Source organism: Salmo salar, chromosome 22, assembly GCF_965601325.2.
Source record: "Salmo salar chromosome 22, fSalSal1, whole genome shotgun sequence".
In the NCBI taxonomy this organism is placed as follows: Eukaryota; Metazoa; Chordata; class Actinopteri; order Salmoniformes; family Salmonidae; genus Salmo; species Salmo salar.
The window spans coordinates 53,520,587-53,547,782 of NC_138312.1; the positions used below are offsets into that span (position 1 = coordinate 53,520,587).

General features: G+C 42.7%; 1 protein-coding gene across 2 annotated transcripts in view; it reads left to right on the forward strand.

Annotated features, from left to right (window-relative positions):
- The first annotated feature begins 1,138 nt into the window (after nt 1-1,138).
- Nucleotides 1,139-27,196, forward strand: part of LOC106583686 (proto-oncogene tyrosine-protein kinase Src) — a 32,127-nt gene continuing 6,069 nt past the window's right edge. The window contains exons 1-7 of one of the 2 annotated variants that reach the window (XM_014168179.3): nt 1,139-1,596; nt 11,754-12,029; nt 19,664-19,763; nt 23,537-23,554; nt 24,012-24,110; nt 24,825-24,928; nt 25,394-25,543. In XM_014168179.3, the coding sequence (XP_014023654.1) occupies nt 11,762-12,029; nt 19,664-19,763; nt 23,537-23,554; nt 24,012-24,110; nt 24,825-24,928; nt 25,394-25,543 (739 nt within the window). In that variant the 5' untranslated portion in view covers nt 1,139-1,596; nt 11,754-11,761. The remainder of the gene's footprint in view (nt 1,597-11,753; nt 12,030-19,663; nt 19,764-23,536; nt 23,555-24,011; nt 24,111-24,824; nt 24,929-25,393; nt 25,544-27,196) is intronic. The other variant, XM_014168180.3, reaches the window with a different exon arrangement.

Genomic DNA, 27,196 nt, shown 5'->3' on the forward strand with positions numbered 1-27,196 from the left:
CAGGTCTGGGAGGAGATCCCTCAGGAGACCATCCGCCACCTCATCGGGAGCATGCCGAGGCATTGTAGGGAGGTCATACAGGCACGTGGAGGCCACACACACTACTGAGCCTCATTTTGACTTGTTTTATGGACATTACATCAAAGTTGGATCAGTCTGTAGTGTGGTTTTCCACTTTAATTTTGAGTGTGACTCCAAATCCAGACCTCCATGGGTTGATAAATTGGATTTCCAATGATTATTTTTGTGTGATTTTGTTGTCAGCACATTCAACTATGTAAAGATAAAAGTATTTAATATGATTATTTCATTCATTCAGATCTAGGATGTGTTATTTTAGTGTTCCCTTAATTTTTTTGAGCAGTGTATATCAAGCAAGTATTTTTATTTTCCACAAGTATTATCAGATTAACTGTTTTGTACAGATAATTATCAAACTCAAGTTACAAATGCTGGTAAACACTCAAATGCATTTAAATAAAAAAAAAACAGAAAAGTAGTGCACAGGGCCTTTACTACTCATGTATTAATACTTGCGTATTAAAGCGTTTCCACCGGCATTTTTCGCCTAATTAATTTTACCGACACACAAAATGCCACGTTGTCTAGTAGTGTATTTTGTTTTGTCGACATTTGGAAAGTTTACCGACAAAATGTGCTGTTTCCATCAGGCCTGTCAAGACATGTTTTATGCAACATGTACTTTACTTGCATAAAAGTTTGGGTGGAAACCTGGTTAGAGACTCAGTTTTCAGAATTTTAATCAAACTAAAAGTAATCTAACGTAAAATTAGATTGGTACAGAAAGTACAGTAATATCAAATGGGAAATGGATGGTGGAACGTGTTCCCTTGTCTTTCACAAACGAGTCCTAACCTAATACAGTATCTATTCCAAAATATAAGGACAGGTTTCCCAGACACAGATTAAACGTCCTATACTAAAAGCATGCTCAATGAGCATAAAATTGTTATTTAGTCCATGACTAGGCTTAATCTGTGTCCGGGAAACTGTCCCTAAATGGTTGTGTTTAAAAAGATGTTGATATTGGAATTGTCTACGTGAACTAAATTATTCAACGGAGCTACGCTGTATTCCTGACTCCATCCAGTTGCGCAAAAAACGTAATTCATTCTCCCCTATCATATTGTGCTGTCTTGTTTCGTCAGTGATGCATAGTGATCTTGCCTTTTTCCCCTACAAGGCATGTTTTCACTATATCCCTCGTATGTGGCACAGGGATTCCTTTCATAGCCCTAATTTATCACTTCGCATTTCATTAAGCCTACTTAATTTTACTGATATCCTAAACGGATGGATGTCCATTTCCACCGCCTACTTGCGTTTATTTTAACGAATTGGATCGCCACCGCAATCTGAGTTGTGCCCTCTGCTCAAGGCAATTCCCGTCATGACCTGTCTATTCTTTCAAATTCGCTAAATGGCATTTTCCTTCGCTACTAGTGTCCTCAAAGAAGTTAGACATAATTCGTTTTCGAATCCTTTTCATCAAATGAAGACTACTGTGGGGATTTGATTTGGTTCTTCACGCACTCTTCTGTGCCTTGCGTAAACCTCAAGACGCTTGCTTCAAAGGTAAGTGTTGATTAGCCTACAATATTTAGCTTTCACCGGGTGAAGGAATGTCAACACATTTTAGTACAATACATTTTCTTGACGTTACACAAAGGATTCGTAATTCGACAGCGTTTCTATTGCTGGTTTCACATTGTTCCCACCCCACAATGTTTTGTGTTGACAGTATAATTTTAGTCTATTTCATAAAATGTGTACCCTTCCATTTATAGTGACTGTCGTTGACAGATGTAATCTCCCGCACAGCCTACATGGGCTACTATAGTATCATGTACTTCCGACACCTCGTTTGAAATGAAGATATAACAATAATTAATACACACACAGGCCATCGAAATTCAAAATGGAGTTGTAACAGCACCTGATTTGATTCCTACAGTCCTATTATAGCCTACAAAGCACGTATTAATAGTAGTATGCATAAGCATGACCTGCACAAAAATACACCCTAGCCAATATCCATTTACAGTCACGAAATGATGTTGGTTTTTCCTATCAAAGGCGTGACCCATCTTTCACCAATGAGGTTACAATACTGCATAGGACAACGTGCGTAAATAGTGACCGTCTGTGAGGAACATCATTTCTTTCCGCTTTTTGGTTATACAATTATTATTATTACTATTATGATTTGGACAGAGACAACCCATACAATGTATGCCCCCCCAACCTCTTTTATTTTAGCTACAGCCTATATTTACTGGTTTGAATGAAACAGGTGTGCATCCCTGGGAATTTTGGCGTGGACTGTTGCCAAGTGTCAGCATATCTGAATGGAGCCTATTGTTCCAGTCTGGCTGAACCACACCATTGCATTATAATAGAATACCACAGCCTCAAATATATTGATACGCTCCCAGACACTGATTAATAACACCCTTACTAACATAAGAATAACATTTGCAAGTTCGCATATTTCTAATGTCAGAGGTGCAGCCGGTACTGCATGGCAATCTATTAATGTGCTGTTGAGTCCTTGTTTGTCTTGTTGATGTGTGTTCCCTAAGGATTTATCCAAGGACTGAGATGGTTTCAAAATAACCTATAGAATCTGTCTCTATTAATAGGGAACAGAAGCCCAGTTCCTATTTCAGTCAGTTTTTATGGCTCATTGTCTGCCAATGGTTGATACTGTGTATCTACTTCCTGTTCTTACTGTGCGGAACATGGCTTCTTGGTTCAGTGACAGTACCGTACTAAGTGACTGACAGAGGAGGAAGTGGATCCAGCGCTGAGTTTATCACCTGGGTTTTCCCCTGGCTGCGCTCCTCCTGTACCCCGCTCCTCCTCTCCCTCCATTGTCTTTGCACAGCAATGGAGGAGAGAAGATTAGATGGGACAGGCCGATAAAACCTATTTTTCTGGAGAGCCGAGGACTCTGGGACTGCGGAGACAGACACTACCATCTCCTGTGGAGCTTTTTTATCATCCTTTAACAGGGACTACGAGACAACATCAAGGTGATTCTTGGTCCGTTCTTAGCCTGCATCTTAAATGGCATGCTATTCCCTATATAGTGCACTACTTTTGACCAGAGCCCTATGCCTTAGACTATACGGAATAGGGTACCATTTGAGATAAACCCTGGCACATGCAAGCATTATTGCAATTGTACATCACTGCCATATTACTGCAATTTTCTATGAACCAAGCCTCAATTTGGTGGCCAGGCTATATTTAGCAGAATTGTGGATTGTTCTGAGGATTGTGGATCTATTCGCAGTAGAGTAGTTGGGGGGGAGGTCTAAATATTTCCCCATTTAGTGTTTGTTTTCGCTCCAAGGAACCGGGTAGACCTATGTCAGAATGAGGTGCACACACACCTTTGTTTCAGATGAGTCTCTTTTGATTTTACCATCAGTCTCAAGTGAAAGTCCCAACTAATTTCCTCAATGGAACAGCAGGACATGTAGAAACCCAAGTAACCATAATTCCACATAACCATTGTACGTGGGGATTTTTATTTTTACAGAATGTGCATGGGCGTGTGCAGCACGTACAATGCCTAGTGAGTCTACACACCCCTTGCACTGTCAGATTTCATTGCCTTCCATTCAATCTAAAAAGGCATTCACTTAGATATTTTTTCCTTACAGATCTACACATTTTCAAAGTGAAAGAAAATGATTGAAACATTTCTAAGTTACTAAAAGTGAATACTTGGTGGAGGCATCTGAAAACCCTGGGATATTCTACAGTGGGACAGTTACACATTATGAACGCAAAAGACATACCAGACCTTTTTAAAAGACATTTGAAAATCAGAGACAAGGTTTGAATATTGCTGTCTATCAATGATTCCCAACCAAATTTACTGAGCTTGAGGGCAATTCCACGGTAAAAACAAAATATGTTGAGACAGATTTTTCACTTTAAAATATATGTCAGGCAAAAACTATCGATTGCAAAGTTCAACAGACCATACAACTCTATGCACAAAGAATACTTTAACACATTTCCACAGACATTTTTACAAAAACAGAATGATGACACAAACAGGGGTTAAAATGTCTTTACCCTCAGGTGCCTGTTGGAGGATTCTGCTTTTCCCACGTTTTTACAGTCTTATGGTGAATAGCAAAGTTCTGAGACTCACAGGATTACAATCCCCCCTCCTTTCTCTCCCCTCTTTCCCCGTGTCTCTCTTCTTTCTTTCTCCTTCCTCTCGCCCTTTCCCGTCTCTCCTACCCCCCTCTCAATCTCTCAGAATGTGGGAACTAGGAACAAATCACACAGTCACAGATCCTGATGTTCAAGCCGTCTGGCTCCATATTAGGGGAAGGTGCTACTAGTTGCATTAGTTCCGTTGTTTACACACTGTGACAGGCTGCTAAGGGTGTGCTGTTCACAGTTTCCTCCTGGCAAAGTGCAGTCGTAGTCCCTTAAGAGGTTTCAACAGTCTCTCAGAACTCCTAAATGGCTTCCATCCCTCTTCTCCTCAAAACCCTCATTGCTACTGATTGGTGCCAGCAGGGCACAATATTGTAGAACTTTCAGATATAAATATTTTTTATTTAATTTAACTAGGCAAGTCAGTTAAGAACAAATTCTTATTTACAACGACGGCCTAACCCGGACAACGCTGGGCCAATTGTGCGGCGCCCTGTGGGACTCCCAATCACGGCCAGTTGTGATACAGCCTCAAATCGAACCAGGGTCTGTAGTGACGGCTCTAGCACTGAGATGCAGTGCCCTAGACTGCTGTGCCACTCAAGAGCCCAAATACATTATGTAGAACAAACACGCTTCCCTTACATGTAAACAAAGGAATCACGTACGCTCTGTTTACGACTTTTCTACTTGCATATGCCTACGTGGCCCAGGTGATGGCACTGAACAGGAGCATGGCCTTGTCCTGTTTCTCTACCCAATGCCCTTGCACAATCCCCCTCATTAATCTAAAGGGAATGGACTGTTGTAGGAACAATGGTGGGAACCCTCCAACTAATTATTGCACCAACCCAAAGTTTTTAAATCCATGACAAAGGAGTGTGCAAGTACACACCCAGGGAGAAGGGTAGAGAATCGCAACACAACCCCAATGGGGTCATGGAAGAGGTTGTTTGAGGCTGTTGAGTACATTCTGTACCGCAGACTGCTCCAGCACTTCAGGTTGAAGTCGAAAGGGAAGAAACTCCATCTTGATCCTTCACCGTGGTCTTTCGTCTTCTAGTTACTTTTCGATTTGTATGATACTGTGCTTGTCTTTTGTCACAGGTCACTGAGCAATAATGCACTCAGGCTAAATTGTTTGAAGGCAAGTTTAGGGGCAAGAAAAATGTCCAGGAGTTATCCATAGAGAGAAACCTTTTGAGGGACCAAACTTGTAACCATGGAAACCCATCATTTTCTGATCAGTAGCATGGGCCAAAGGTTCATTGGAGTGTTCTATTGAATCAGGCCATGCAAAAGGAATTAGGGTTGTAGGGTTTTCTATATACAATAAGTTGCATGCTGTGCTAATGTAGGTACCACGCTGGTATTCTGTACCACACTCCCACCTGCACTCTGCACTCCAAAGTAAATGTCAGCAGTAGGTCTACTGCAGAGGAGGCTGGCGGGAGTGGCTACAGGAGGACGGGCTCATTGTAATGGCTGGAATGGCATCAATGGAACGATATCAAACATATGGAAACCACATGTTGGACTCCGTTCCATTTATTACATTTCAGCCATTACAATGAGCCCATGCTCCTATAGCTCCTCCCACCAGCCTCCACTGGCCTACTGGTATACTTCTAAAGCATCAGGACAGAAGGTTTTTGAAACACAAAAAAAAACTGAAATTGAGCATTCCCCTGTTTCAAAACGATTTCTTCCATTTTGTACTGAACGTAATGAGCCAGGTCAGGGAAGGTGATGTCACTGCTTGAGCTAGCTAAATGTCCACCGTTCTAGGACATTGGTACAGGATTTTGTCTCTGAATGTTTTGTCCAAATCCAGACCTGTACACGAGCGAGCTAAGCTAGTTTACACCAATTAATGCTAGGCCATTGGTACAGGCTTTTGGCCTGGATGCTGTTTGGTCCAGGGCCCGGCCAATGCGCCAAGCTATCTTAACTAGTTAGCTACCACTATGCTAAGCTAATACATTGGTACAGACTTTTGACCCCAGCCGATGGTATTTTGTCCAGGGCCAGGCATGTGTACAGTATTTGTCCTTTTAGTCCCTCTGGTCCCATAATAACAGTGACTTAAAGTAGCAAACCAGCCAGTACTAATATAATATAGCCCAGGCTCTGGCCAGCCTCATCGAACGCCCACTAACATTGAGTAGTCATCTACCCCCCCAGGTCTCTCTCTGTGTGACTAAGCAGCATGAAACTGAGGGAGACGTTAACCCCTTCACTGGGCTGGCTTTCATTCTGGCTCCGGATGAATCAAACTCACGTCCACACTCACTCACACACATACAGTAGGCATGCACGCTAGGGCCGGGACGATACCAGTATCTCCATACGCGTTAGTATTTTTATTTCTTTAACCTTTATTTAACTAGGCAAGTCAGAACAAATTCTTATTCACAATGACGGCCTACCAGAAGGCAAAAGGCCTCCTGCGGGGACAGGAGCTGGGATTAAAAATAAAAAAATAAAATATAGGACAAAAACACACATCACGACAAGGGAGACAACACAACACTACAGAAAGAGAGACATAAGACAACAACATAGCATGGTAGCAGCACAACATGACAACAACATGGTAGCAACACAACATGGCAGCAGCAAAAAACATGGTACAAACATTATTGGGCACAGACAACAGCACTAAGGGCAAGAAGGTAGAGACAACAATACATCACGCGAAGCAGCCACAACTGTCAGTAAGAGTGTCCGTGATTGAGTCTTTGAATGAAGAGATTGAGATAAAACTGTCCAGCTTGAGTGTTTGTTGCAGCTCGTTCCAGTCGCTAGCTGCAGCGAACTGAAAAGGCGAGCGACCCAGGGATGTGTGTGCTTTGGGGACCTTTAACAGAATGTGACTGGCAGAACGGGTGTTGTATGTGGAGGATGAGAGCTGCAGTAGATATCTCAGATGGGGGGAGTGAGGCCTAAGAGGGTTTTATAAATAAGCATAAACCAGTGGGTCTTGCGACAGGTATTCAGAGATGACCAGTTTACAGAGGAGTATAGAGTGCAGTGATGTGTCCTATAAGGAGCATTGGTGGCAAATATGATGCCCGAATGGTAAAGAGCATCTAGCCGCTCAAGAGCACCCTTACCTGCCGATCTATAAATTACGTTTGCGTAATTTAGCATGGGTAGGATGGTCATCTGAATCAGGGTTAGTTTGGCAGCTGGAGTGAAAGAGGAGCGATTACGATAGAGGAAACCAAGTCTAGATTTAACTTTAGCCTGCATCTTTGATATGTGCTGAGAGAAGGACAGTGTACCGTCTACCCATACTCCCAAGTACTTGTATGAGGTGACTCCCTCAAGCTCTAAACCCTCAGAGGTATTAATCACACCTGTGGGTAGAGGGGCATTCTTCTTACCAAACCACATGACCTTTGTTTTGGAGATGTTCAGAAGAAGGTCAAGGGCAGAGAAATCTTTGTTGTAGAGCATTTAACACAAAATCCGGGGAGGGGCCAGCTGAGTATAAGACAGAATCATGGCAAGGAAACAAAATACAAAGCGGATTTAACTTCTTTAGGAAATCAGCTCTGTTGGAAACAAACATCATTATGTTGTCATCCAGAGTTACATGTATTTATTTTCCAAACTATAGCACCCAATATTTACACACAGCAGGGTTTTAAAGGACCATATAGCACCCAATATTTACACACAGCAGGGTTTTAAAGGACCATATAGCACCCAATATTTACACACAGCAGGGTTTAAAGGACCATATAGCACTCAATATTTACACACAGCAGGTTTTAAAGGACCATATAGCACCCAATATTTACACACAGCAGGTTTTAAAGGACCATATAGCACCCAATATTTACACACAGCAGGTTTTAAAGGACCATATAGCACCCAATATTTACACACAGCAGGTTTTAAAGGACCATATAGCACCCAATATTTACACACAGCAGGTTTTAAAGGACCATATAGCACCCAATATTTACACACAGCAGGTTTTAAAGGACCATATAGCACCCAATATTTACACACAGCAGGGTTTAAAGGACCATATAGCACCCAATATTTACACACAGCAGGGTTTAAAGGACCATATAGCACCCAATATTTACACACAGCAGGTTTTAAAGGACCATATAGCACCCAATATTTACACACAGCAGGGTTTAAAGGACCATATAGCACCCAATATTTACACACAGCAGGGTTTAAAGGACCATATAGCACCCAATATTTACAAACAGCAGGTTTTAAAGGACCATATAGCACCCAATATTTACACACAGCAGGTTTTAAAGGACCATATAGCACCCAATATTTACACACAGCAGGTTTTAAAGGACCATATAGCACCCAATATTTACACACAGCAGGTTTTAAAGGACCATATAGCACCCAATATTTACACACAGCAGGTTTTAAAGGACCATATAGCACCCAATATTTACACACAGCAGGTTTTAAAGGACCATATAGCACCCAATATTTACACACAGCAGGGTTTAAAGGACCATATAGCACCCAATATTTACACACAGCAGGTTTTAAAGGACCATATAGCACCCAATATTTACACACAGCAGGTTTTAAAGGACCATATAGCACCCAATATTTACACACAGCAGGTTTTAAAGGACCAGAGTGTTTTGCTTGCTTCGTGGTCTCATTTTTGCCATGGAAAAAATATTGCGATACTGGTATCGTCCCGGCCCTAATGTGCACGCACACACACACACACACACACACACACACACACACACACACACACACACACACACACACACACACAGAGTTGATATGCACACTCGCACACATTCCCTTCCATATATACAGATGCACACAGAAGCACTCACACACAGCAGATTTACATACACACAAACTATGTACATTGAGTGTACAAAACATTAGGAACACCTTCCTAATATTGAGTTGCACCCCCTTTTGCCCTCAGAACAGCCTCCATTCGTCGGGGAATGGACCCTACAAGGTGTTGAATGCATTCCACAGGGATGCTGGCGCATGTTGACTCCAAAGCTTCCCACAGTTGTATCAAGTTGGCTGAATGTCCTTTGGGTGGTGGACTATTCTTGATACACACAGGAAACTGTTGAGCATGAAAAACCCAGCAGCGTTGCAGTACTTGGCACGTGCCTGGCACCTACTACCATACCCCATTCAAAAGCACTTAAATCTTTTGTCTTACCTATTCACCCTAGGAATGGCACACACACACACAATCCATGTCTCAAGGCTTAAAAATCCTCCTTTAACCTGTCTCCTCCCCTTCATCTACACTGATTGAAGTGGATTTAACAGATGACATCAATAAGGGATCATATCTTTCACCTGGATTGACCTGGTCAGTTTATGTCCTAATGTTTCGAACTCTCAGTGGTGTATTTAAAACCCCACAACTCAGAAGAAAGCACAACACCTGACTGTGTCGAGGTCTTTTCACACTCATGGACAATGCAGCAACTCTCCCACATACTGTACACACCAGACTCAACCTCACCCTCAGATGCTGCAGCAACACTCCCACATACTGTACACACTAGACTCAACCCCAGATGCTGCAGCAACACTCCCACATACTGTACACACCAGACTCAACCCCAGATGCTGCAGCAACACTCCCACATACTGTACACACCAGACTCAACTTCACCCCCAGATGCTGCAGCAACACTCCCACATACTGTACACACCAGACTCAACCCCAGATGCTGCAGCAACACTCCCACATACTGTTCACACCAGACTCAACCCCAGATGCTGCAGCAACACTCCCACATACTGTACACACCAGACTCAACCCCAGATGCTGCAGCAACACTCCCACATACTGTACACACCAAACTCAAACCCAGATGCTGCAGCAACACTCCCACATACTGTTCACACCAGACTCAACACCAGATGCTGCAGCAACACTCCCACATACTGTACACACCAGACTCAACCCCAGATGCTGCAGCACCTCCTACGTTCTCTAGACCTTTTTCAGCTATTCCTAGTTCCCCTGCTCCTTCCCCACCCACTGTTAGTCACACTCAGCCCTGTCTCTGTCTACACACACACACGTTATGTTCTTCTATCCTCGTGGGGACCTGAAATGTATTTCCATTCAAAATTACCCAAACGCTAACTCCTAATCCTAACCCCCTTACCCTAACCCTAATTATAAACCTGACCCTAATTATAACCCTTAAACCTAACCCCTAAGCTTAAAATAGCCTTTGTCCTCATGGAGAATATTTCTTGTTTTACTACCCTTGTGAGGTAATTTGGGGATTTTAGGTCCCCGCAAGGATAGAAGAAACAACCCCCCCCCCACACACACGCAGTCACAGTGAGTGTGTTGGAAAGGAGATGTGAGAGACACGGGGTGTGTGTGTGTGTCAGAGCTTCTGTTCTCAGGGACAGACGAACAGCTGCTCACACACACACTAACTGCCGCACACAACGGAACAAGCCGTGTGTGTGCGCGCGTGTATCATCTAGCCTGTAATAGGTTTCCATTGTGACTCATTCTGTTGTACAGAGGGAAGAATTAAACTGGTGTTTGTGTCCATGATTGTAACAGAGTCTGTAAGAATAGGATTCAATTTGAAATGCAGGGGTGATAAACCAAGTACTGTAGAATTACCGACGATGATAAAATTCTTGTTGTCAATGTCGGCCCAGGCCAAAGTTTCCGCTCAGAGCTGTCATACACTGTGTCTTAAATTGTGTACATTGTAGATCTGTATTTATTTAATACCAGATTGAATCAACATATTATATGACCTTGAATCTACAAACACCCGTCGCTGTCTGTTGACTTTTTCAAGCTGTCCTTTTAGAGTATTTGCCTTGTAAGCGGCTCCAGCAACTGAAAGTGGAAGATTTCCAAGGAAACTCAATGAATGGACGCTGAATGGAGACTCAATAGCAGGGTCGTGTTCATAAGGTCAAGTTTTAAAAATGTTTTGCAATGGAAAATGTGTGTGCCATATTGGACCAGGTAGTCCCTTTCAGCCAGTTTTCTTCCATTTGGTTCCTAATGAACACCACCCTGCTGAATGATTCTACTGTTGCAGGGAAAGGGATAATATAGAACCAGACCTGGGTTCAAATACTATTTCAAATATCAATTACTTTTACATCATATTTTTTTTGAAAAGACAACATACACTTGGAAAGTATTTTCAAATTCACTGACCCAAATACACTCCCATGCATTTAACCCATGTATTTCAAAATAGTATTTTAAATACAATTTGGTAGAGTATTTGTTTTTTTACAAATAACCATTTAAATACTAAAATAAAAGTACTTATTTTGAAAATACTCAAATACACAGAAAAAAGTATTTTAAATACCAGATACTCAAGTACACATCAGGACGAGATGGGTCTCTCCATCCAATCACCAGCTCGAGCTTGAGTGAATTGAATTCAGAGTTTGTATAGAATTGAATTGAGTGATTGCATTGAATCAAACAGCACTGAACTGAATTAAGCCAGATTGAAATGAATCCATTTGAGATTTTAATCATTGGTTCTTTTTATCAGGCCTGCTGATGGGGGCAGGCAAGAGCAAGCCCAAGGAGCCGGGCCAGCGCTCACTGAGTCTCGATGGCACCATTGGCACGGGCTCGGACAGTGGGCACCACCACCACCTCAACTCGACCCAGCAGACCCAGACCCCCAACAGGAGTCCCGCCGTAGGGGGAGCCAGGCATGGCCACCACCCCGGGCATGCTCCCACCAACACCCCCGAGCTGGCGCTGTTCGGTGGAGTGAACCACATGGGCAGTATCACCTCCCCTCACAGAGGACCACTGGCAGGTAGGTGGAGCAGGAAGTTCTTAGGCTGCATTCAGCAGGGGAAAATGTTTTGGAATGATCAGATGGCCTGCGATTAGCAGGGCAAAGCATTGTGGAATGTTCAGATGGAAATATATTACCGTAATTTCCGGACTATTAAGCGCACCTGAATATAAACCGCACCCACTTAATTAAAACATTTTTTTTATTTTGAACATAAATAAGCCGCACATGTCTATAAGCTGCAGGTGCCTACCGGTACATTGAAACAAATGAACTTTACACAGGCTTTAACGAAACACCTGCTTGTAACAAAAATAAATAGGCTTTAACGAAACACGGCTTGTAACAAAAATAAATAGGCTTTAACGAAACACGGCTTGTAACAAAAATAAATAGGCTTTAACGAAACACGGCTTGTAACAAAAAATAAAAAATTAGCAGTAAACTTTAGTTGTCTTTTTGCACTGAGTCAATTCCTCACGCTGCTGTTTCCAACGTCTTATCATCGACTCATTAAGACCAAGCTCCCGTGCAGCAGCTCTATTTCCTTTTCCAACAGCCAGATCAATCGCCTTCAACTTGAAAGCTGCATCATATGCATTTCTCCATGTCTTTGCCATGATGAGGGTGACAAAATGACTACCGTAATCAGAGTGATGGGAAGTTTGAGAGCGCTCGATTTAATCTAAACAGTAAACCAAAAAGTTGTTTGACCTTAACCCGTTCGGCAATTTCATTGGTCTAATGAAAGCTTCATGCCGCCAAAACTGAGCACGTCACAGAATGTGTTTTTTTTTGGAGCCCAAAAATTTGAAAGCGGGAAAAATCCATATATTAGCCGCGTCATTGTTTAAGCCGCGAGGTTCAAAGCTGGGAAAAAAGTTGTGGCTTATAGTCCGGAATTTACGGTATGTAAAACAAACATGTTAATGTTCCACATTTCTTTGAATTACTTCTCAATAATAATTTTGGATACATATTTCAAGTGTATGCCAAAAATACATCCCCCAAAGTACAGTACCTTTCTATTGATTTTGTTTGAGGAAGATCCAAAATGTCATTATTCATTCCGGCTAAGGGCTGTTCTTATGCACAACGTAACGCGGAGTGCCTGGATGCATTCCAGGTGACTACCACATGGAGCTGGTTGAGAGAATGCCAAGCGTGTGCAAAGCTGTCATTAAGGCAAAGGGTGGCTACTTTGAAGAATCTCAAAAATAAAATATATTTTGATTTGTTTAACACTTTTTTGGTTACATGATTCCATGCAGTTGCACAAAAAAGTATGTGAACCCTTTGGAAATACCTGGATTTCTGCATAAATTGGTCATAAATTTGATCTGAACTTCATCTAGGTCACAACAATAGACACACAGTCTGCTTAAACTAATAAAACACAAACAATTATACGTTTGTCTTTATTGAACACACCATGTAAACATTCACACTCAGGATGCAAAAAGTATGTGAACCCTTGGCTTTATTAACTGGTTGACCCTCCTTTGGCAGCAATGATCTCAACCAAATGTTTTCTGTAGTTGCGGATCAGACCTGCACAACGTTCAGGAGGAATTTGACCATTCCTCTTTACAAAACTGTTTTAGTTCAGCAATATTCTTGGGATGTCTGGTGTGAACTGCTCTCTTGAGGTCATGCCACAGCATCTCAAATCGGGTTGAGGTCAGGACTCTGACTGGGCCACTCCAGAAGTTGTATTTTCTTTTGTTGAAGCCATTCTGTTGTTGATTTACTTCTCTGTTTTGAGTCGTTGTCCTGTTGCATCATCCAACTTCTGTTGAGCTTCAATTGGCGGACAGATAGCCTTACATTCTCCTGCAAAATGTCGTGATAAACTTGGGAATTCATTTTTCCGTCGATGATAGCAAGCTGTCCAGGCCCTGAAGCAGCCCCAGGAAAAGCAGCCCCAAACCATGATGCTCCCTTCCACCATACTTTACAGTTGGTATGAGGTTTTGATGTTGGTGTGCTGTGCCTTTTTTTCCTCCACACATAGTGTTGTGTGTTCCTTCCAAACAACTCAACTGTAGTTTCATCTGTCCACAGAATATTTTGCCAGTAGCACTGTGGAACATACAGGTGCACTTTTGCAAACTTCAGACGTGCAGCAAAGTTTGGTTTGGACAGAAGTGGCTTCTTCCATGGTGTCCTCCCATGAACACCATTCTTGTTTAGTGTTTTACGTATCGTAGACTCGTCAGAGATGTTAGCATGTTCCAGAGATTTCTTTTAAGTCTTTAGCTGACACTCTAGGATTCTTCTTAACCTCCATTGACCGTTGAACACTCCTAGGGAGAGTAGCAACAGTGCTGAGCTTTCTCCATTTATAGACACTTTTTCTTACCGTGGACTGATGAACATCAAGGCTTTTAGAGATACTTTCGTAACCCTTTACAGCTTTATGCAAGTCAACAATTCTTAATCTTAGGTCTTCTGAGATCTATTTTGTTCGAGGCATGGTTCACATCAGGCAATGCTCCTTGTGAATAACAAACTCAAATTTTGTGAGTGTTTTTTATAGGGCAAGGCAGCTCTAACCAACATCTCCAATCTCGTCTCATTATTTGGACTCCAGGTTAGCTGATTCCTGACTCCAATTAGATTTTGGAGAAGTCATTAGCCTAGGGGTTCACATACTTTTTCCAACCTCCACTGTGAATCTTTAAATGATGTATTCAATATAGACAAGAAAAATACAATAATTTGTGTGTTATTAGTTTAAGCATAGTATGTTTGTCTATTGTTGTGACTTAGATGAAGATCAGATCAAATTTGATGACCAATTTAGGCAGAAATCCAGGTAATTCCAAAGGATTCACATACTTTTTCTTGCCACTGTATGTCGTGAGGAGAACACACTGGAATCATTTAGCCTTTGGTTGGAGTGGGCAATGTATACTGTAGGTGGAGCAAAACACCAGTCTCAACGTCAACAGTGAAGAGGCGACTCCGGGATGCTGGCCTTCTAGGCAGAGTTGCAAAGAAAAAGCCATATCTCAGCCTGGCCAATAAAAATAAAAGATTTAAGATGGGCAAAAGAACACAGACACTGGACAGAGGAACTCTGCCTAGAAGGCCAGCATCCCGGATTCACCTCTTCACTGTTGATGTTGAGACTGGTGTTTTGTGGGTACTATTTAATGAAGCTGCCAGCTGAGGACTTGTGAGGTGTCTGTTTCTCAAACTAGACACTCTAATGTACTTGTCCTCTTGCTCAGTTGTGCACCGGGGCCTCCCACTCCTCTTTCTATTCTGTTAAGAGCCAGTTTGCGCTGTTCTGTGAAGGGAGTAGTAAACAGCGTTGTACGAGATCTTCTGTTTCTTGGCAATTTCTCGCATGGAATAGCCTTCATTTCTCAGAACAAGACTAGACTGACGTGTTTCAGGAGAAAGGTCATTGTTTCTGGCCATTTGGAGCCTGTAATCGAACCCACAAACGCTGATGCTCCAGATACTCAACTAGTCTAAAGAAGGCCAATTTTATTGCTTCTTTAATCAGGACAACAGTTTTCAGCTGTGCTAACATAATTGCAAAAGGGTTTTCTAATGATCAATTAGCCTTTTAAAATTATAAACTTGGATTAGCTAACACAGTGTGCCATTGGAACACAGGAGTGATGGTTACTGATAATGGGCCTCTGTACGCCTATGTAGATATTCCATAAAAAATCTGCAGTTTCCAACTACAATAGTCATTAACAATGTCTACACTGTATTTCTGATCAATTTGATGTTATTTTAATGGACCAAAAATGAGCTTTTCTTTAAAAAACAAGGACATTTCGAAGTGACCCCAAACGTTTGAGTGTGTGTGTGTGTGTGTGTGTGTGTGTGTGTGTGTGTGTGTGTGTGTGTGTGTGTGTGTGTGTGTGTGTGTGTGTGTGTGTGTGTGTGTGTGTGTGTGTGTATAACAAAAATATAAACACAGCATGTAAAGTGTTGGTCACATGTTTCATGAGCTGAAATAAAAGATCACAGAACTTTTCCATACGCACAAAAAGCTTATTTCTCTCAAATGTTGGGCACAAATTTGTTTACATCCCTGTTAGTGAGCAAAGATAATCAGACAGGTGTTGCATATCAAGAAGCTGATTAAACAGCATGATCATTACACAGGTGCACCTTGTGCTGGGGACAATAAAAGGCCAATCTAAAATGTGCAGTTTTGTCACACAACACAATGCCACAGATGTCTGAAGTTTTGAGGAAGCTTGCAATTGGCATGCTGTTTTGCAGGAATGTCCACCAGAGCTGTTGCCATATAGTTTAATGTTTATTTCTCTACCCTAAACCTCCTCTAAAGTAATTTTTGAGAATTTAGCAGTACGTCCAACCGGCTTCGCAACCGCAGACCACGTGTAACCACGTCAACCCATGTTCTCCACATCTGGCTTTTTCACCTACGGGATCACCTGAGACCAGCCACCCGGTCAGCTGATGGAAACTGTGTGTTTGCACAACCGAAGAATTTCCCTGAGATGGTCAGAAACCATCTGATAGACGGTCAGAAACCCGTCTGTTTGCTGATAACAACGTTGTGAACAGAGTGCCCCATGGTGGGGTTATGGTATGGGCAGGCATAAGCTATGAGCAACGAACACAATTACATTTTATCGATGGCAATTTGAATGCACAGAAATACGACGAGATCTTGCGACGAGATCTTGACGAGATCTTGAGGCCCATTGTCGTGCCATTCATCCGCCGCCATCACCTCATGTTTCAGCATGATAATACACAGCCCCATATGGCAAGGATCTGTACACAATTCCTGGAAGCTAAAAATGTCTCAGCTCTTCCAGGGTCACCAGACATGTCACCCATTGAGCCTGTTTGGGATGCTCTGGATTGACGTGTATGGCAGCGTGTTCCAGTTCCCGGCAATATCCAGCAACCTTGCACTTCCAACATTCCACAGGCCACAATCAACAGCCTGATCAACTCCATGCGAAGGAGATGTGTCGCACTGCATGAAGCAAAAGGTGGTCACACCAGATACTGACTGGTTTTCTGAAGGTGGTCACACCAGATACTGACTGGTTTTCTGAAGGTGGTCACATCAGATACTGACTGGTTTTCTGAAGGTGGTCACACCAGATACTGACTGGTTTTCTGAAGGTGGTCACACCAGATACTGACTGGTTTTCTGAAGGTGGTCACACCAGATACTGACTGGTTTTCTGAAGGTGGTCACACTAGATACTGACTGGTTTTCTGAAGGTGGTCACACTAGATACTGACTGGTTTTCTGATCCACGCCTAAACTTAAAAAAGGTTATCTGTGACCAACAGATGCATATCTGTATTCCCAGACATGTGAAATCCATAGATTAGGGCCTAGTGGAGTTATTTCAATTGACTGATTTCCTTATGAACTGTAACTCAGTAAAATGTTTGAAATTGTTTCATGTTTCGTTTATATTTTTGTTCAGTGTAAATCACACAACTGAGCAAATTACGCAGTATTTTAGTTCTGGGTTAACCAAGATTATAAATAGCCAGGTTGTTCAGCTATATATGTACAAGCCACAGGAGGTTGGTGGCACCTTAATTGGGGAGGACGGGCTCGTGGTAATGACTGGAGCGGAATAGGTGGAACGGTATCAAATAAATGGTTTCCATGTGTTTGATGCCCTTCCATTTTCTCAGTTTCAGCCATTTATTATGAGCCGTCCTCCCCTCAGCAGCCTCCACTGGTACAAGCCTAGGAGGAGAACCCCAGGACCTCAACAAGGTCACGATAGTACACATACAGCCACAACACAGTGGTCCTACTGACAATTGGTATGTAGTTAGCTAGCCAGGCAGTTAACTGCAGTGCCCAACCACCTGAATATCAGCTATGATGCCCAATATGTGAATGTTTGTTTGTTTTAGGCAATCACCATTGTGATAGTAGCTATGATGGTAAAGCTTTCCATTTGGCTATTACCTTTAAGTGTATATCGTCTGTCTTGCTTAAAATGTAAGTAATTGACCCAAACAGCCATGTGATCACATTCAAACATGTTCTCATGTGGCAACTGCATTCTGATGGCGACAGAGCGAGGAAGCAAGGAGGGGATTCAGGGGTTTATCACCGAGCACCCGGGATTTGTGGCCAACTGCCTGATTCGTTATGTCTAGTTGTAGCTAAGTTGGTAGAGAATGGCTCATGCAACGTCTGGATAGTGGCTTTGATTCCCAGGGCCACCTATACATAAACAAATGTATGAACACATGACTTTAGGTTGCTTTGGATAAAAAGCCTCTGCCAAATTACAGTAATATTATTATAATACCCGTTTTAATGAGTTGGTGCACTATGACGAGAAGGTGAAGTAACTATAAACGAGTACGCTGTCAGCAATCAGTGAACACATTTTATTTCCCCTAGCTTTATGCTATAATTGCAATATAATGTGCTTTCTGGGACCGACGTGTGTTTTATTCTCTTTCAGCACCTTCTAGTGTACTGGCGGTTTGTGTAGATTACTTCCTTTGGTGCAGGTTAGGAAGAGGAAACGAGGGTACCTTTCCCTCAAAAACCATTCCATTTATTCCATTCCGTCCATTACAATGAGCCCGTCCTCCTATAGCTCATCCCACCAGCCTCCACTAGTGTATTTGCAACATCTGTTGACAGCGAAAATTGAATTACAATAAATATAATGTAGTAAGTTTGATTTTTGGGAAGACTGAAAACATACAGGTATTGTTGAGATGGTATGATCATGGAAGTTGTATGACACAAAAACCTTCTTTAAGGCCACATCTGCTTGGAGTGCCAAGCCCATCTCCAGGGGTGCCAAGTCCGTCTCCACTTTGACTTTGAAGACTCTCACAGACCTGACATGACACTATAGTGTGTCTACACCAGATGGTCAATCATTATTTTGCGTCTCCTGTAAAGTGATTGGTTGCCCTTTCATTTCTGGGATGTTCTGCTGGCCAGCTCTAGGAAGAGTCTTGGTTCCAAACTTCTTCCATTTAAGAATGATGGAGGCCACTGTGTTCTTGGGGACCTTCAATGCTGCAGAAATGTTTTTGTACTCTTCCCCCGATTTGTGCTTCGGCACAATCCTGTCTCTGAGCTCTACAGACAATTCCTTCAACCTCATGACTTGGTTTTTGCTCTGACATGCGCTGTCAACTGTGGGACCTTATATAGACCTGTGCGCGCGCGGGGGGGTGTGTGTGTGTGTGTGTGTGTGTGTGTGTGTGTGTGTGTGTGTGTGTGTGTGTGTTCCTTTCCAAATCATGTCCAATCAATTTAATTTGTAGAAACATCTCAAGGATGATCAATGGAAACAGAATGCACCTGAGCTCAATTTCAACTCTCATAGTAAAGGGTCTGAAAACGTATGTAAATAAGCTATTTCTGTTTTTCACTTTGTCAGTATGGGGTATTGTGTGTAGATTGAGGAAAAAATATTATTTAATCAATTTTAGAATAAGCCTGTAACGTACCAAAGTGTGGAAAATATCAAGGGGTCTGAATACATTCTGAAGGCACTAGTAGTTCTATGTGTATTACAAAAAGAGGATACTGTACTTTGCCTTGAGAGATGCCAATCCTCAGCTGCTTGTGTGTTAGCCCAAAACTCTCCCATCTCTAAAATGTTGTGTGTGTGTGTGTGTGTCCGGTCCTGTAGGAGGTGTCACTACATTTGTGGCACTCTATGACTATGAATCACGGACTGCCTCGGACCTGACCTTCAAGAAAGGCGAGCGGCTGCAGATCATCAACAACACGTAAGGAGATGCCCACTCCATCCTCTTCCTGTTTAGATACTACATGTTCACCATGGACTCTCACCTAGACACACACACACTCATCCAGACGTAGACAAACCCAAACACACACCGTGTGGACACACAAGCATGCACACTGTACACACACAGTCACAGTGAGTGCTGACTTATTCATAATTCCTCGTTAGCCAGACAACACTGTCTGTCCCCTTTCTGTCGCCCCATCTGCTGTGTACAACATTACTACTAATGTATTCAGATCTTACAAGGGCAACCTTGTCAGGTCATGTTCATTAGGCACCAAATGAAAGAAAACAAACTGAAACAGTGAGGCACTACTGCTGTAAAATGTTTTCTGTTGCGTGCCCTAATGATCACAATCCTGATTCTGGGCCTTCTACTGTTGATTGGGTGTAATAGTTGAAGTTTGTCCTTTCCAAAAGCATCACTCTAACAGACACAAGCCAGTTTGTTTCCAAAAAATCTTTATTGTTCCATCACTGGGTATTTTGGTTGCAGCAGGAGAGAATACGTCATACCCAGATACAACAGAGTTGGATTACAGGAAGACAGTTCATAGCTCACTATAGCAAGACATTTAAAATGCACCGTTTAAAAACATCAATTTCAGATCAGGTAATGTGGGAGTTAGGTACAGGATGGTCTCTACCTGTTTTACACATATACACACACACACATACAGTTGAAGTCGGAAGTTTACATACACTTAGGTTGGAGTCATTAAAACTAGTTTTTCAACCACTCCAAAAATGTCTTGTTAACAAACTATAGTTTTGGCAAGTCGGTTAGGAAGTAATTTTTCCAACAATTGTTTACAGACAGATTATTTCACTTATAATTATTCACTGTATCACAATTCCAGTGAGTCAGAAGTTAACATACACTAAATTGACTGAGCCTTTAAACAGCTTGGAAAATTCCAGAAAATGATGTCATGGCTTTAGAAGCTTCTGATAGACTAATTGACATAATTTGAGTCAATTGGAGGTGTACCTGTGGATGTATTTCAAGGCCTACCTTCAAGCTCAGTGCCTCTTTGCTTGACATCATGGGAAAATCAAAAGAAATCAGCCAAGACCTCAGAAAAAATATTGTAGACCTCCACAAGTCTGGTTCATCCTTGGGAGCAATTTCCAAATGCCTGAATCTGTACAAACAATAGTATGCAAGTATAAACACGATGGGACCACGTAGCCGTCATACCGCTCAGGAAGGAGACGCCTTCTGTCTCCTAGAGATGAACATACTTTGGTGCGAAAAGTGCAAATCAATCCCAGAACAACAGCAAAGGACCTTGTGAAGATGCTGGAGGAAACGGGTCCAAAAATATCTATATCCACAGTAAAACGAGTCCTATTTCGACATAACCTGAAAGGCTGCTCAGCAAGGAAGAAGCCACTGCTCCAAAACCGCCATAAAAAAGCCAGACTACGGTTTGCAACTGCACATGAGGACAAAGATCGTACTTTTTGGAGAAATGTCCTCTGGTCTGATGAAACAAAAATAGAACTGTTTGGCCATAATGACCATCGTTATGTTTGGAGGAAAAGAGGGAGGCTTGAACACCATCCCAACTGTGAAGCACGGGGGTAGCAGCATCATGTTCTGGAGGTGCTTTGTTGCAGGAGGGACTGGTGCACTTCACAAAGTAGATGGCATCATGAGAAAGGAAAAGTATGTGGATATATTGAAGCAATATTTCTGAAGGTGGTCACACCAGATACTTACTGGTTTTCTGAAGGTGGTCACACCAGATACTGACTGGTTTTCTGAAGGTGGTCACATCAGATACTGACTGGTTTTCTGAAGGTGGTCACACTAGATACTGACTGGTTTTCTGAAGGTGGTCACACTAGATACTGACTGGTTTTCTGAAGGTGGTCACACCAGATACTGACTGGTTTTCTGAAGGTGGTCACATCAGATACTGACTGGTTTTCTGAAGGTGGTCACACTAGATACTGACTGGTTTTCTGAAGGTGGTCACACCAGATACTGACTGGTTTTTCTGAAGGTGGTCACACTAAATACTGACTGGTTTTCTGAAGGTGGTCACACTAGATACTGACTGGTTTTCTGAAGGTGGTCACACTAGATACTGACTGGTTTTCTGATCCACGCCTAAACTTAAAAAAGGTTATCTGTGACCAACAGATGCATATCTGTATTCCCAGACATGTGAAATCCATAGATTAGGGCCTAATGGAGTTATTTCAATTGACTGATTTCCTTATGAACTGTAACTCAGTAAAATGTTTGAAATTGTTTCATGTTTCGTTTATATTTTTGTTCAGTGTAAATCACACAACTGAGCAAATTACGCAGTATTTTAGTTCTGGGTTAACCAAGATTATAAATAGCCAGGTTGTTCAGCTATATATGTACAAGCCACAGGAGGTTGGTGGCACCTTAATTGGGGAGGACGGGCTCGTGGTAATGACTGGAGCAGAATAGGTGGAACGGTATCAAATAAATGGTTTCCATGTGTTTGATGCCCTTCCATTTTCTCAGTTTCAGCCATTTATTATGAGCCGTCCTCCCCTCAGCAGCCCCCACTGGTACAAGCCTAGGAGGAGAACCCCAGGACCTCAACAAGGTCACGATAGGACACATACAGCCACAACACAGTGGTCCTACTGACGATTGGTATGTAGTTAGCTACATAACCTGAAAGGCTGCTCAGCAAGGAAGAAGCCACTGCTCCAAAACCGCCATAAAAAAGCCAGACTACGGTTTGCAACTGCACGTGAGGACAAAGATCGTACTTTTTGGAGAAATGTCCTCTGGTCTGATGAAACAAAAATAGAACTGTTTGGCCATAATGACCATCGTTATGTTTGGAGGAAAAAGAAGGAGGCTTGAACACCATCCCAACTGTGAAGCACGGGGGTAGCAGCATCATGTTCTGGAGGTGCTTTGTTGCAGGAGGGACTGGTGCACTTCACAAAGTAGATGGCATCATGAGGAAGGAAAAGTATGTGGATATATTGAAGCAACATCTCAAGACATCAGTCAGAAAGTTAAAGCTTGGTCGCAAATGAGTCTTCCAAATGGACAATGACCCCAAGCATACTTCCAAAGTTGTGGCAAAATGGCTTAAGGACAACAAGGTCAAGGTATTGGAGTGGCCATCACAAAGCCCTGACCTCAATCCTATAGAAAATTTGTGGGCAGAACTGAAAAAGAGTGTGCGAGCAAGGAGGCCTACAAACCTGACTCGGTTGTACCAGCTCTGTCAGGAGGAAGGGGCCAAATTCACCCAACTTATTGTGGGAAGCTTGTGGAACGATACTCGAAACGTTTGACCCAAGTTAAACAATTTAAAGGCAATGCTACCAAATACTAATTGAGTGTATGTAAACTTCTGACCCACTGGGAATGTGATGAAAGAAATAAAAGCTGAAATAAATAATTCTCTCTACTATTATTCTGACATTTCAAGTCATAAAATAAAGTGGTGATCCTAACTGACCTAAGACAGGGAATTTTTACTAGGATTAAATGTCAGGAATTGTGGAAAACTGAGTTTAAATGCCTTTGGCTAAGGTATATGTAAACTTCTGACTTCAACTGTGAGTGTGTGTGTACATATATATATCACACACACACACGGTGTACCCACCGTTAGTTGCTCCTACTGTTCTATGGTCTGGTCTTGTGTGCTCTGCTGTTTGCTGCATTTCTTTCTGTGTGTTTTTGATGTTCTCTGCTGTCTGTTATTTCCCTCTCTCACGCTTCATGGTTTCTCTTAGGAGAAAGTACAGCTTCAGGTCAGTGAACTAATCCTTTCTGATCCCCCTGTCTTAACTTCTCGTCACCTTTCCTCTTTCCGATCAACCCCGTTTTTCCTCAGTGTGCACTGAGGTGATGTTTGTCAGCTCAACGTACAACAAACCAAACCATTTGTGCTTATGAACACAAAGGCAAAATGACAGTGTGTGAAATACGTTTTGTCATTGTTTTCACTTGTTTTCCCTGTTTTTTTTTAAATGATTATTTAGTCAAGAGAGGTTAAGATCTTTTTTGATCCTATGAATGTCATGGTGTGAGCACACAGTGTCCTCCACTGGTTTACTCCCAGGGCTGTTTTTAGGCTTCAACCACCGTCAAATGTGTCTGTCTGATGTGAGTGACCAGTTAGTTCTCTGAATGAACCCAGGGAGGGCTTCTGGTTGTCCAAGTCAATAACCCTGTCATCACCTCCTTCTCTCCTCTGTCTCGCTGCAGGGAAGGGGACTGGTGGCTGGCTCGGTCTCTGACTACCGGAGAAAGCGGTTACATCCCCAGCAACTATGTGGCCCCCTCTGACTCCATTCAAGCAGAAGAGTACATCAACAATTTTTTTTTTTTTTTATCTCGATCTTTCCTGTTTTTGTTGGGTTATAACATTTATATCATTTTTATAATTTATATAATTTTTTTATATTCCCAGTTTTTTCTGAAATTTTGGTTGGCAGATTCCTGGAATCAGCAGGAAATGTGGAATCCTCCAACCAGGATTTCTGGAAAAACCTGGGAATTTTGTTAGTGGAATATTGCAACCCTAGAAGAAGCAGCATGGCGTCCAGCTTTAATAACATTGGCCAAACTCTCTCTAAGATGTATGATTATGGACAAACCCATCTGGATAGTAAAATACCCTGGTCTCAGATGTACTTCAGATGTACTTCAGTGGTGCTCCATAAGGATATTAAAGGGACAGTTTCCCTACAAAATCACAGTTTGTTAGGCATTTTCATTTCTCAAAAGTGGCCTTCTGATGGCATAACTCCATGTCCCAGGCCATCTGTTTTGTAGATCCACCTATATGCCACAATCAAAAATATGTTGGAAAAGATAAGCACTGTATAATTTCCCCCCCAAAATTACGTGCTTATAAAGCTGGATCGACACAATACCACTGGAACGTGGACTCGTTGACGTTACGCTTTTTTTGAGATCTGAATACGTGACCCAACTATGCTTTTGGAGTGCAATGTCACTTTGCTCAGTGGCAGGTTCTCACTGTTCTTTCTCACTCACTCTGGCCCACTTTCACAGGTGGTATTTTGGGAAAATAACTCGGCGCGACTCAGAGAGGCTCCTTTTGAGTTTACAGAACCGACGAGGCACCTTCCTGGTCCGAGAGAGCGAGACCACCAAGGGTGAGAAGAACCTCTCAGAGAGCGACAGACATTTTAGTCGTGGAGTAGAAGCACTGTTAGATTATTGTCAAATTCCTTGTTGAAGTTTCCTCTTTCTATTGTGAAGTAGTAAATTTGAACACGGAATGAACCCACCAAATGGTTGAAGACGCACTTTGTCCCTCTACCCCGAGCAATGACAAAAATGCAGTGAAACTGGCTTGTAGGTCCAGAGTTGAGTTTGAGGGTCCTGGGGTAATGAGGTCATGTGGTGTAGTTTATGCTGTGAACATGCACTGATGTGTGTAGTGTGGAACACTACAACTGGCTTGATTGGAGTATGACTACTACAGATGTCCAGGTGATCCATTCAAACTTGAAGTTAACTGGTTTTGACCCACACATTACTCCTTCCACACACACAGAAGCATAGAGATGATGCAGACAATGTATCAAATTATTTTGTAATTCTATTTTTCTGCACAGGAGCCTACTGCCTGTCCGTGTTGGACTACGACAACACCAAAGGTCTCAATGTCAAACACTACAAGATACGCAAGCTAGACAGCGGTGGTTTCTACATCACCTCACGCACCCAGTTCAGCAGCCTGCAGCAGCTGGTCTACCACTATCATAGTGAGTAACCCACTGGTCTATTACTGTCGCGGTGAGGGACCCGCTGGTCTATTACTGTCGCGGTGAGGGACCCGCTGGTCTATTACTGTCGCGGTGAGGGACCCGCTGGTCTATTACTGTCGCGGTGAGGTACCCGCTGGTCCGTTACTGTGGCGGTGAGGAACCAGCTGGTCTATTACTGCCGCGGTGAGGGACCCGCTGGTCCGTTACTGTGGCGGTGAGGAACCAGCTGGTCTGTTACTGTCGCGGTGAGGGACCCGCTGGTCCGTTACTGTCGCGGTGAGGAACCAGCTGGTCTATTACTGTCGCGGTGAGGGACCCGCTGGTCTATTACTGTCGCGGTGAGGGACCCGCTGGTCTATTACTGTCACGGTGAGGAACCAGCTGGTCTATTACTGTCACGGTGAGGGACCCGCTGGTCTATTACTGTCACGGTGAGGGACCCGCTGGTCTATTACTGTCGCGGTGAGGGACCCGCTGGTCTATTACTGTCGCGGTGAGGGACCCGCTGGTCTATTACTGTCGCGGTGAGGAACCCGCTGGTCTATTACTGTCGCGGTGAGGAACCAGCTGGTCTATTACTGTCGCGGTGAGGGACCCGCTGGTCTGTTACTGTCGCGGAGAGGGACCCGCTGGTTCGTTACTGTTGCGGTGAGGAACCAGCTGGTCCGTTACTGTGGCGGTGAGGGACCCGCTGGTCCGTTACTGTCGCGGTGTGGGACCCGCTGGTCTGTTACTGTCGCGGAGAGGGACCCGCTGGTCTATTACTGTCGCGGAGAGGGACCCGCTGGTCTATTACTGTCGCGGTGAGGGACCCGCTGGTCCATTACTGTCGCGGTGAGGGACCCGCTGGTCCGTTACTGTCGCGGTGAGGGACCCGCTGGTCTATTACTGTCGCGGAGAGGGACCCGCTGGTCTATTACTGTCGCGGAGAGTAATGCATTATAAGCACATTATTAGCACCTTATATGTTAATAGATGCTTACAAGCATGATTATTATACAGCGAGTTACACCAAACTTGAAGTGAATGTTTTGGTGTTTATTTGTTCATGTACTGTAATATGGTGTAAAGTCAAGGGCCTGGTTTGGGCAATTCAGTCTTTCTGTTTCACAACCGTTTCCAACTAGTGTAAAGTGCAATGGCTATCTGTCTCCGGACTTGAAACCCATTGAAAACCTGTGGTTTGAATTGAAGAGGACAGTCCATAAGTACAGACTAAAGATATCAAGGTTTTGGAAAGATTCTGTATGGAGGAATGGTCCAAGATCCCTCTGAATGTGTTCTCTAACCTCATAAAACATTTTAGAAAAAGGCTCAGTTTTGTAATCCTTGCAAGGTGAGGTATTGTTTACTTGTTAAACAAAATATTTTTCTATGATAAATTGTATTAAAAAATATAATTCCCAAGTTTTTTTGCAAACAATATAGCTCAGTATTTGAATAATTTATTTTGTATTGTGATTTTTGCTCATCAAGGCTGTCAATAATTTCCGACCCAACTGTATATATTAAGTATATACTTTTTCTTACATGGTATGCAGTGACTCTGTCAATGATATTGATAATACATCAAAGTGAAACCGAATACAGGCTACACAGACGGAATAACTCAATAAGAATATTGAACACGTCTTTATTTTAAACTTTTTA